This window comes from Plecotus auritus (assembly GCF_963455305.1).
Source record: "Plecotus auritus genome assembly, chromosome: 11".
Taxonomy (NCBI): Eukaryota; Metazoa; Chordata; class Mammalia; order Chiroptera; family Vespertilionidae; genus Plecotus; species Plecotus auritus.
Genome location: NC_137777.1, coordinates 21,734,543 through 21,747,442, shown reverse-complemented (window position 1 = coordinate 21,747,442; position 12,900 = coordinate 21,734,543). Strand labels below are relative to the sequence as shown.

Below are 12,900 nucleotides of genomic sequence, written 5' to 3'. Positions count from 1 at the left end.
GCTATTATATATACATATTTTATTATATATAATATAAAAACATACACTATATAGAAAGAATCCTACAAGTCAATAAGAAAAAAAAGTTCTAAAAGAAAATTTTACAGTAAAGGAAACTCCATTGGCCAATAAATAAAATGCATAATAGAAATTAAGAAATGAAGAGTAAACATTAAATAACATGCTATTGCACATTCATAAAATTGGTAAAAATTAAAAAGGTGCACAATTCCAAGTGTTGATGACATTTTGAAGAGCTTGAACCTCTCTTACCTTTGGTAAAGCCACCTAGAAGAGTAATTTGGTAATATCTCATTAAATTCATTAAATTCCATTCCCAAATATAATTAGAGTACACCATTTATACATTTGGCCAAATACCAAGTGGCTGATTGTTAAAAAGAAAAAAAAAGGAAATGCTGAAGCCCACCATTCCAGAATGATGTACAAATGTATGATGTACAACACACTAACTAGCAATTTTTTCCAGATTTATACATAGAATTTAGAGCACTGACAGTTTAAAAAATACGTATTCTTTACATTCCACCTGTTTCTCCAGGTGGAATGCATAGCAGTCATTTCCACAATCTTTTTTTTGTTTGTTTGTTTAAAGTCTTAACTTCTATAAGCTCAAAATTCTGATTTTTAAAAAAACACACATAAGGACCTTTTTATTTTAAGTTACATCAAAAATGCTACTTACATTCAAAAAGTTAGTTTTCAGATATCATATATCTCTAAGCCTTCTGCCTTATGATAGCATTGGTTCTGTTTTTCTAACCAGACATGACATGTCCCTATGTGAATACACAATCGTTGTTCCTAATAAATTGAACAGGAATTATGTTAAGGTAGGGATTCAACTGTTTACCTTTCAGTAGGTCAAGGAAAACGTTGAATAGTAGATTAGCAAACTTTGATTGAATCTCAAGGACAAAATGGATCTGGACATGGGGCATAACCTATAGAAACACATACTTCTGGAAGGGTACATAGAAACATAGCCTTTTTGTAACCATAGTGATTGGAAATGTTATAAATGCTCATCAGCTGGAGAATAAATAAATCACTTTTGGGGTTGGCCTACAGTGAATTTCCACAGAGTAGTTAAAATAAATACAATGTATATGTGTATAAATATAAAAGTTAAAAGAAAATGCTGGGCAATATATAAAAGCTCAGAAGAATTTTTAAACTAATTTTATAACTAGTAAAATGTATACCTACTTGTAAAACATATTATGTATTTTCATAGACACATAGATATATGGTAAATATATAAAATATGTGTGGTAATGGTAACTAATTCAGAATATTTGCCAGCTCTTGGTAGGGAAAGACCACAAAGGGACTGAGGAGGAGGGACATGAATGGAATGTTAACTTGTTTTGCAATAATGGTTCTTTTAAAAATAATGTTAATTTGAATGTTGATCAGTTACTATGAGTATTAATCTGAAAATGAATCTGAATTAAAATTAACTTGAGCAACTATGATTCTAGAATGTGATAGAGTTGGTGAGGTTACATTATCCTTTGTAGGTTTCAAATTATAACTCAGAACTAAATTAGAGCCCAGCTGGTGTGGCTCAGTGGTTGAGCATTGACCTATGAACCAGGAGGTCATAATTCAATTACCAGTCAGGGCACATGCCCAGATTGCAGGTTCAGTCCCCAGTGTGGAGCATGCAGGAGGCAGCCAATCAATGATTTTCTCTCATCACTGATCTCTCTCTCTCTCTCTCTCTCTCTCTCTCTCTCTCTCTCTCTCTCTCTCTCTCTCCCTCCCTCCCTCCCCCCCCGTTTATCTCTGAGATCAATAAAAATAATTTAAAATAAAAACATATAAAAAACTAAATTAGAAATCCTTAAAGAAATACTATACTACATGGTGACAGGAAAGGAATTAGATCTCAATTTAACTTATTCAGCAAGTCAAAAGAATTCAGGTAATGGGGATTTTTCAGTTACCTTTGTATTTAGAAATTTTCATTTCATCAGACTATCAAATTTCACAAGGAATGGGGGATATTAATACCATATGAGATTTTTATACAGTTCTTTATTTAATTGTAAGTTTCAAATATTTGAGCTTTTCAGTGAAAAGACTGGCAGCTGAATGTTTCCATAAAGTTCTGAATATTTATGAATAAGCAATAATAATTCCACCAAACTGGACTAAATGATGTTGTGCTTTGTAGTTTATATACTATTGTCCATGTGCATTTTCATCTACAATGCAAAATATTATAAGTTATCTTAATTTACAAAAACTTTCTCCATTTTACCTCATCACCAGCAATTGCCAACCACATTTACAGAGCATTCACATTAAGAAAGGATGAATTTGGTAATGAACCTTGAAAAGAAAGCTTGACTTTCATTTTTGTTTTTATTAAAGATACATGTTCAAAAGTGGCTGCATCTTGAATGATAAATTCAATCTTGTATCTAGTAGAAGGAATGCAGTTTTGCAATTTTTGAACAGGGCCACTTTAAAAGTAGTATCAAGTATGCAAATTAATGCAGACTGGTGCAGCCACTGTGGAGAACAGTATGGAGTTTCCTCAAAAAGCTAAAAATGAAACTCCCATTGATCCCACTTCTAGGAATATATCCCAAGAAACTAGGAACATCAATCAGAAAGGATATATGCACCCTTATGTTCATAGCAGCACAATTTACCATAGGAAAGATTTGGAAACAGCCTAAGTGCCCATCAGCAGATGAGTGGATTAAAAAACTGTGATACATGTACACAATGGAATACTAAGCTGCTGGAAGGCACTCCTATCATTTGCAACAGCATGGACCTGAAGAGCATTATGCTAAGTGAAATAAGTCAGTTGGAAAAAGATAAATATCACATGATCTCACTCATTTGTGGAATTCAATGAACAACATAAACTGGTGAACAAAACCAGATCCAGAGACAGAAAAGCATTGATCAGACCGTCAAACCTCAGAGGGAAGGCAGGGGAGGGTGGAGGGAAGCGGGAGAGATCAACCAAAGGACTTGTGTGCATGCATATAAGCATAATGGACACAGACACCAGGGGGGTGAAGGCATGAGTGGGAGGGGGGGTAGGGGGGTAATGGGGGGATGAAGACACATATGTAATACCTTAATCAATAAAGAAAAAAAGTAGTAAGTAAAAATAGTATCAAGTATGCAAATTAATGTTCTGAAATTTTACAGTTATAACTTATGCTGTTTCTACTTCTGTGTTTAAAAGACTGACTTGCTAGAACATGTATCCCTTATACCTTGATATACATATAAATATGTATATAAAATATAATATATATACATGTATATGCATGTATGTGTGTGGATGTGGATATATATATATATATACACACACACACACACACACACACACACACACACACACACACACACACACACACACACTAGAGGCCTGGTGCATGAAATTCGTGCCCAGAAGGGGGGTTCCCTTAACTCAGCCTGCACCCTCTCCAATTGGGGAACCCCTTGCGGGATGTCCTACTGCCATTTTAGGATCGGGCCTAAACCAGCAGTCAGACATCCCTCTCACAATCTGGGACCACTGGCTCCTAACTGCTCACCTGCCTGCCTGATTGCCCCTAACTGCCTCTGCCTGCCAGCCTGATCACTCCTAACTGCCCTTTCCTTCAGGCCTGATGTTGCCCCCAACTGCCCTCCTCTGCTGGCCAATTTGGTTCTGATTGGTCGGTTCCTATGCCAACATCAAAAGCTTCACCTCCTAGGCAGCCATTGGCTCCCCATAGCACCCAGATTTGGTTCTCATTGTTTGGTTCCTATGCCAGTCAGCATCAAAAGCTCTGCCTCCTAGGCAGACATTGGCTCCCCACAGCACCCAGATTTGGTTCTCATTGGTCGGTTCCTGTGCCAGTCAGCGTCAAAAGCTCTGCCTCCTAGACAGCTATTGGCTCTCCATAGTACCCACCTTTGGTTCTGATTGGTCGGTTCCTATGCCAGTCAGCGTCAAAAGCTCTGCCTCCTAGGCAGCCATTGGCTCCCCACAGCACCCAGATTTGGTTCTCATTGGTTAGTTACTATGCCAGTCAGTGATAGAAGCTCCGCCTCCTAGGCAGCCATTGGTTCCCCACAGCTCCCACCTTTGGTTCTGATTGGTCAGTTCCTATGCCAGTCAGCATCTCCAGGCCTATCTCTGGGTCTGATCAAAGAGGCAGGGCTTAACAGCAGCCCCCTCAGAGGCCAGGAGAGAAAGAAAAGCCTGGCTGCTGGCAAAGATCAGGAAGAAAGAGGGAGAGAAAGAGAGAGGTAAGTACACTGATCAACAGTTTCCACTGAGGCTGCAGATCAGACCCCGACTCACTTTCTGGGTCTCAGCCACCTGGGCAGTCAGTGCTGGGTCGCCAGGCTGCAGCTGGGCAACCCAGCACTGACTTCTGGATGGTCTGCATTTGGTCACAGGCTCGGCCCCTTCCCAAGCCTAAAGCCTCCGCCCCAGGCTTTAGGCTTGGGAAGCGACCCCCCCCCCCCCCACCTCCGATAGCTGGCTGGGAGTGACCCAGGTGCCGAGGAGGTTCCCGGGACCCAGGTATGTATGCAAATTAACCACCATCTTTGTTGGGTTAATTTGCATACTCTAATTGGCTGTGGGCGTAGCAGAGGTACTGTCAATTTACGTGTTTCTCTATTATTAGGTAAGATATATATATATATATATATATATATATATATATATATACACACACACACACACACACACACACACACACACACACACACACTAGAGGCCCAGTGCATGAAATTCGTGCGCGGGGGAGGGGGTGTCCCTCAGCCCAGCCTGCACCCTCTCCAATCTGGGACCCCTCGAGGGATGTCCAACTGCCCATTTAGGCCCAATCCTGGTGGGATCGGGCCTAAACGGGCAGTTGGACATCCCTCTCACAATCCAGGACTGCTGGTTCCCAACTGCTTGCCTTCCTGATTGCCCCTAACCACTTCTGCCAGCCAGCTTGATCACCCCCTAACCACTCCCCTGCCAGCCTGTTTGCCCCTAACTTCCCTCCCCTGCAGGCCTGGTCACCCCTAACTGCCCTCCACTGCAGGCCTGGTCTCCCCCAACTGTTCTCCCCTGCAGGCCTGGGTCCCTCCCAACTGCCTTTCCCTACAGGCCTGGGTCCCTCCCAACTGCCTTTCCCTGCAGGGCTGGTCGCCCCCAACTTCCCTCCTCTGCCGGCTTGGTCACCCCTAACTGCCCACCTCTGCAGGCTTGATCGCTCCCAACTGCCCTCCCTTGCAGGCCTGGTCCCTCCCAACTGCCCTCCCCTGCTGGCCATCTTGTGTCCACATGGGGGCAGCCATCTTGTGTGTTGGAGTGATGGTCAATCTGCATATTACTCTTTTATTAGATAGGATAGAGGCCTGGTGCACGGGTTGGGGCCAGCTGGTTTGCCCTGAAGGGTGTCCCGGATCAGGGTGGGGGTTCCCTTGGGGCATGGGGCGGCCTGGGTGAGGGGCCTGTGGTGGTTTGCAGGCCAGCCATGCCCCCTGGCGACCCAAGCGGAGGACCTGGTATCTGGGGTTTATTTATCTTCTTCAATTGAAACTTTGTAGCCTTGAGCAGAGCCAAGCCTTCTGCTTGCTCCGTGGCAGCAGCCATTTTGGGGGGGATTTATGTATTTTCTATAATTGAAACTTTGTAGCCTTAAGCGGAGGCCTGGGCCGGCCAGGGTGTGCGGAAAGCTTGGCTTCCTCCATCACCGGGGGCAACCCTAGCCTCCTGTTCTTTCCAGCTCCGTGGCTGCGGCCATTTCTGTTTGGGTTTATGTATCTTCTATCATTGAAACTTTGTAGCCTTGAGTGGAGGCCTAGGCTGGCAAGGGCAGGCAGAAAGCTTGGCTTCCTCCATTGCCGGGGAAACCCAAGCCACCCTCCTGCTCTCTGTGGCGTAGCCATCTTGGTTGGGTTTATTTGCATATTTGCTCCTGATTGGCTGATGGGCGTGGCTGGTGGGCGTGGCTTGTGGGTGTAGCAGAGTAATTGTTAATTTGCATATTACTCTTTTATTAGATAGGATAAAACATACATCATCATTTGAATTAACTTCTAACTTTTTGTCTAGGGCTGTCTCTGAAGCTGTTTGAATTTTCCTTAACATATTTTTACCCAAATCCGGCTGTCACAAATTGATCCGTAAGGGAAATTTCTGGAGATGTGTTTTTTTAATCATCTCATTAACTTCAGTTTCTCATTAGCATTATTTTATTTTTTATTTTTTTTGTCGTTTCCTAGAAGTAATTGCCTTTAAGAATCCAAAATCATCCAGGAGCATTATTGAACATGTGCTATGTGCCATGATTTGTGCTTGGCTGGCATTGTGAGAAAGAAAAAGTAATGAAATCCTTCTAGTTGGTAGGGAAACAAACACAGAAGCAATGATTGTAAGTGAATTGAAATATGCAGAGTAATTCTATCAGTTAACTGAGGAGGGAATGATTAAGAACCCCTAAAAGAGACTAGAAGAGGATCCTTTTGTTCTCCAAGAGCAAATGTATCCCTCAACACACAGAAATTATAGTATAAAACTCATTACTTCCAGCTTACAGGTTTTGATGATTTTATGTATGTTTTGATACTGTAAAAAAGCCAATGATGTAAGTTTTACTTTCTAGTTCCTGTACTAATTTGGTCAAGGATCTGTGCCTATAAAGGAGATGCAAATTTTTTTATTATATAACTTAAGACACAAATGTTTTCCTTGTCTCCAACATTTTTGTGTTGAAATCACAGATTTCCCTCATACATGATGCTATCTGGAATATTCTTTTTCATCATCTAGTCTCAGAAGTCATAACTTGCATAATTTTGCACCTAATTATCTTCTTTTTGTAAAACATCAGAGGTAGAGAACTCCATAGCTAGGGAATTTATGTTTTGACTAGAGGCCCAGTGCAGGAAATTTGTGCATGGGGGGTGTGTGTCCCTCAGCCGAGCCTGCACCCTCTCCAATATGGAACCCTCGAGGGATGTCCAACTGCCTGCAAGATCGGGCCTAAACGGGCAGTCGGACATCCCTCTCACAATCCAGGACTGCTGGCTCCCAAATGCTCGCCTGCTCGCCTTCCTGATTGCCCCTAACCGCTTCTGCCTGCCAGCCTGATCACCCCTAATCACTCCCCTGCCAGCCTGATTGATGCCTAACTGCTCCCCTGCCAGCCTCTTTGCCCCTAACTGCCTTCCCCTGCAGGCCTGGTCACCCCTAACTGCCCTCCACTGCAGGCCTGGTCCCCCCCAACTGCTCTCCCCTGCAGGCCTGGGTCCCCTGTAAATGCCCTTCCCTGAAGGCCTGGTCTCCCCCAGCTTTCCTCCTCTGCTGGGCTGGTCACCCCTAACTGCCCTCCGCTGCAGTCTTGATTGCCCCCAACTGTCCCCCCCCCTGCTGGCCATCTTGTGGCAGCCATCTTGTGTCCACATGGGGGCAGCCATCTTGTGTGTTGGAGTGATGGTCAATTTGCATATTACTCTTTTATTAGATAGGATTACTAGTGTTATGTTTGGTTTAAATTATGAAGTATCTTTTCCAGTTATTTCAGAATCTTAACAGTTCATTATGCTCTGATTGTTAGGTTTTTAATATCCATCTTTATTAATTTTATTCTGAATTATACACAAGGTCTTCTGAATCTTGAGAGATCAAATTATTATTAAGATAATGTAATCATAACAATAATAACCATGTGGGCCCCCTTTGATCCAGCCCTTAACCTTGTAGTAACAAGATGAAAATCATAGAAAGATCTACACAAGTGGACAGAGACAAGGGCTGAAGAAAAATAGGCTTTCTCTGTTTAAAGTAGCTGTCTCGCCCTCCTGTCTGGAAAGGAGAGAGAAAAACCTTTGCTTCTTTGAAATGGATAGAAAGGACTCTGGCTTTTTATTATAACCTTTGTAAAGTAAAGACATCTCTCCAGAGGCCAGATTAGCCTCCTGTACATGCAGTTTTTGTAATCTGAAGATGTCTTTAGGCCCTGGCCTCATTTTCCCTTCAACTATAAACATAGACCTCCTCCAAACTTAGGTAAATCTCTCTGGAATTCTCTTACGAATGTTATAGTTGTAAAATAACTTATTAAGTGTTGCTCCAGCCCCAGGGTCCTGACTTTCCAGTAAAATTAATGCAAGAAGCCCAAACTCTGCAGAATCACAAAAATATTTTCTTTACACCCCAGAGTGACAACATGTAGGAAGAATAATATGTGTTTTGGGTGTTTTTTTCCCCTGAGAATTGTTTCAGAGCTGTAAATTTCTGGAGAAGGCAGAATATAACAATTCAGAGTTCTTCAATCTAATTACTATTATATTATTTTTTGATAAAGTGTATTTTAAATATAAAACTATTTCATGTTCTAAGACTATAGCAGTAAAGTGTCTAAATTTATATTTGCAGTGGACATATTTGTTATTTGGACAATTACGATTTCACATATTTTTTATGTTTTAAATTTTGATGTAGTAGTTATAATGGCCAGATATATTGTTAGCTGTAAATCACTTAAAGAATGCAAGAAGCTTAGTACTAAAACAAGACATGATATAGTCATATAGACCATGGGAATCATTTGAAAAATACAAGAAAAATTCTAATTTAAAAAAATGTAAAAGCTCTCTTTGGTTGTTGCCTAATATCAAAATTAAATGTGGCAGGAGTATTATAACTAGGAAAGAGAATACAACTAGGTAAGGGTAATGTAACTGTATAAAAATAATAGGAATAAATGATTTGTAGAGTTTTAATTTTTTCTGTTAAATTTCACCTTTAATAAATTTCTATTCTTCTCACAGGTTTTGAACTTTCACATTGTGAAGACCCTGGGGTTCCACAATTTGGATACAAGATCAGTGACCAAGGCCACTTTGCTGGCAGCACTATCATTTACGGATGCAATCCCGGCTACACTCTCCATGGAAGTAGCCTTCTCAAGTGCATGACTGGGGAGAGAAGGGCATGGGACTACGCTCTGCCTTCCTGTATTGGTAGGAGATGTGTTCAGATTGTCAGGAAATATTTCTATAGGAGTGTTACCAAAATACCCTGTAGGTTCTCAAGTGATTCCATCTTTCTGCACACAACTCACACCTTAAGTCAAGAAGTTAACATGTGCTCCCCACTGGCAGTCTCGTCTCCTTCAGTCACCATGTAGTTGACCCCAGTTACACTCTTTGTCTTCCCTTTACCCTTTTTTCTCCTCTGAAAACCACCGTTGTCTTGTCTGTATCAATGAGTTTGTTGTTTGCTTTTTTGTTGTTTCTTTGTGTGTTTGTTTTGCTTGTTCTTTTGTTGCTTTTTATTTTATATTCACATATGAGTGAAAAAATCTTTTTTTTTAAATAGATATTTATTGATTTCAGGGAGAGGAAGGGAGAGGGAGAGGGAAAGCGAGATGAAAGAGAATCATTGATTGGCTTCTGTCTGCACGCCCCACACTAGGGTCAAAGCCTGTAACCTGGGCATATGCCCTGATCAAGAATCAAACTGTGACCTCCTGGTTCATAGGTCGAAGCTCAACCACTGAGCTATGTCAGCCAGGCAATTCTTATCTTTTTTTTTTTTTTTTTTTTTTTTTTTGCCTAACTCATTTCATAAGATCTATCCATATTGTCATAGAGTATACAACTATAAAGTTGTACACATGAAATTTATGTCAGGTTATTAGCCAGTGTTACCCTAATATAGCTAATAAAAATTTTAAAAATGTATTAGTAAGGAATACACTATTTTCAAAACCTAAAAAAAAGGAAGTTAATGAACTAAAATTTGTCAGAAGAAAATTAATGGAAAGTGAAGGGCTTCTTTTAATAATTTTTATGAGTATTTTTTGATGCAATATAGCATTTTGTTTTTTCTATCTTGATAACATTTAACTCACTACAGAAAGATGTTAGGATTCTTAACCATATAATTTGTTAAATCACATTGTACAGATTTATCCTATATAATAATCACATTGTACAGATTTATCCTATATAAAATCACATTGTACAGAATTATCCTATATAATAATCACATTGTACAGATTTATTTTATATAATAATCACATTGTACAGATTTATCCTATATAAAATCACATTGTACAGAATTATCCTATATAATAATCACATTGTACAGATTTATTTTATATAATAATCACATTGTACAGATTTATCCTATATAAAAGCCCAGCGACTGAACTGTGAAATGACCAGAACGACCGGTTGACCAGTCACTATGACGCACACTGACCACCAGGAGGAAGGCACTCAACACGGGAGCTGCGCCCTGGTGGTCAGTGCGCTCCCACAGTGGGAGCACTGCTTGGCTGACCAGATGACCGGGATGAGTGGTGCTCCCACAGAGGGCTTATTCCTGCAGACCACGCCCCCCACCAGGCACGAATCCTGTGCACCGGGCCTCTAGTTTTAATATAAAAAAATTATTGCCTGTCCTGCTATCAAGGTAGATTAAAAACAATAAACTATTCTTAATAACTTAAAAAGGTTTTGTTTATATACTCAACTTTTCAGAAATCTAAAGAAGTTCATGTGCTTTTTAAAATGTGTGTGCAACATAATATAATTAACCAATTTCCATAAGATTCTTCTGAGTGATATCAGATATATAGTTTACATGAAGCTAGAGAATAATCATGCTCTACCATCTCATAGCTCAATAATGAATACTGGGTATGTGTGGGTGGGAGGGTGGATAGAAAAGTCTTGTAAAGATCGCTGCTTCCCCTGCCTCCCCACAAAATCAAATATATGCCAGGATGGTTTACTAGGGCAACAACAAAAACCAACGTTTTAACAAAACACTAACTGCTTAGTAGGGAACAAACATGCAGTGATTCTTTAGTCATTCTTAATTTTTTTAAATATATTTTTATTAATTTTTAGAGAGGAAGGGAGAGGGAGAGACAGATAGAAACATCAATGATGAGAGAGAATCATTGATTGGCTACCTCCTGCACACCCCGCTCTGGGGATCGAGCCTGCAACCTGGCATATGCCCTGACCGGGAATTGAACTGGTGACCTCTTGGTTCCTGGGTCAATTCTCAACCGCTGAGCTACACCCGGCTGGGCATCATTCTTATTTTGTAATGGCATTTATGGAGGCACAGATTATTTCTGTCACATGCCCATATATATTAAATTGGCCAAAATATTTTTCTAAAATAGTTTTATTAAGGTTAATTAATACCCCAAAAAACTGCACATATTTAATGTATATAGTCTGAGGACCTTTTGAGACAAGGTTTAATCTTTGTTAATTGGCATGGTCAATATAGGAATCTTCACAAAACTTGCTAGAATACAAACTTAAAAAATAGAATTTTAGTCATTAAAGGCCTCGGGACTAATTGCAGTGTTTTTGATTCCTTGAGACCTCTATTGGATTTTTAAAACACAGATTCATGCAGAAAGCAAACATGTTTTTAATCCAACCAAAGTTCAATTTTAGTTTTTTCTTTTCAGACAGCAACTGAATTTTGCATAGATTATGAGGATAATATCTATAATAATAATCGACCCAAATTGATTAAGCTTGGGATTCTGGAATACGACCAATAAACAGCCCACTGGCAGTGATTATGAGAAAAATGTAGCATTGATTAATTCTCTCTAGGTTATATTCTTTGATGTGTACAGGAAATATATTTAGAAAATCATTAAAGGTTACAAAAACATAAAACTATAAACTTGTAAACAATGACTTGCATGCTGTCCTGAAAATTAAATTCACAAAACAAATATGTTACAAACCATATGTTTTTTAATATATGTTGATTTAAGCTGAAAATATTCTTTATTTTTTGGAGTATTATATGTAAATGGAAGAACATTTGGTCTGAGAGCAGAAGATTTTAATTATGTTTGCAATGAATCAATGCACTTTATATTTACAAATATCCCAAGACAAACTTAGTGACTTAATACTGCTCAAGATCTCATGAGAAGGGTAACGTTTATTTATTTATTTTTTTCAATGATAGATGATCAGGAATAACAGCTGAAAACAGTTGCACACATGGTGATAATTTCCATGATAACAGAAGATTAAATTCTATTTTGGATAGTGGTCTCTATTGGCAACAATTGATAGCTTTACCACCTGGCGTAAGATTATAATTTTCCATGCTCATTAATATTAAATATTTATATGGCTATATTCTTTCCTCTATCAAATAAACTTTTTCTCCAATATATGGATAATTATGTTTTTGAAACTTATACTTTGATCAAATAAAAATTAAATTTTTAAGCAGTATACTTTCTTTAAATACTATTTCATTTTTATCCTGTAAATGTAAGTCTTCTCACAGAAATAAATTCTAGCACTATAACATACCACCCTGGCTCATTTGAAGTCAAAATACTAAGTAAAGAAAAATGAAGAGAAAAAAAGTTATGTTTAAGTTCAAGATACAACATAGAGCATATAACTCCAATTTAGCCTGTAATTGGTTAAACATTAATCTGAAAAAAAATGAAGAATAAAATTTGTTTGCATGATAAATATATGCCAACATTGATAAATCATAAAAAATGATGAAAAATGAATTAATATAGGTATATAGTTCTAGTTGTTCAATAAAGTTTTTGTTTAAAAAAATGAGAAATACCACAAGTGATAGTGACATCTTGAGTACTGATATCTTCTTATTTACTTAAAAATGATAAATTTCTGCCTGGTTGGTGTTGCTCAGTGGTTGAACATTGACCTATGAACCAGGAGGTCAGGTTCCATTCCCTGTCAGGGCCCAAGCCTGGGTTGCAGGCTTGATCTCCAGTAGGGGGCATGCAGCAGGCAGCCTATTAATGATTCTCTCTCATCGTTGATATTTCTATCACTCTCTCTCCCTTCCTTTTTGGAATCAAT

General features: G+C 39.1%; 1 protein-coding gene across 2 annotated transcripts in view; it reads left to right on the top strand.

The window, feature by feature from the left end:
* The window catches only part of CSMD3 (CUB and Sushi multiple domains 3), a 931,825-nt gene that overhangs the window by 639,700 nt on the left and 279,225 nt on the right, over positions 1–12,900 (top strand). For both annotated transcript variants that reach the window (XM_080646869.1, XM_080646870.1), the window contains one exon: positions 8,824–9,015. In XM_080646869.1, the coding sequence (XP_080502995.1) occupies positions 8,824–9,015 (192 nt within the window). The remainder of the gene's footprint in view (positions 1–8,823; positions 9,016–12,900) is intronic.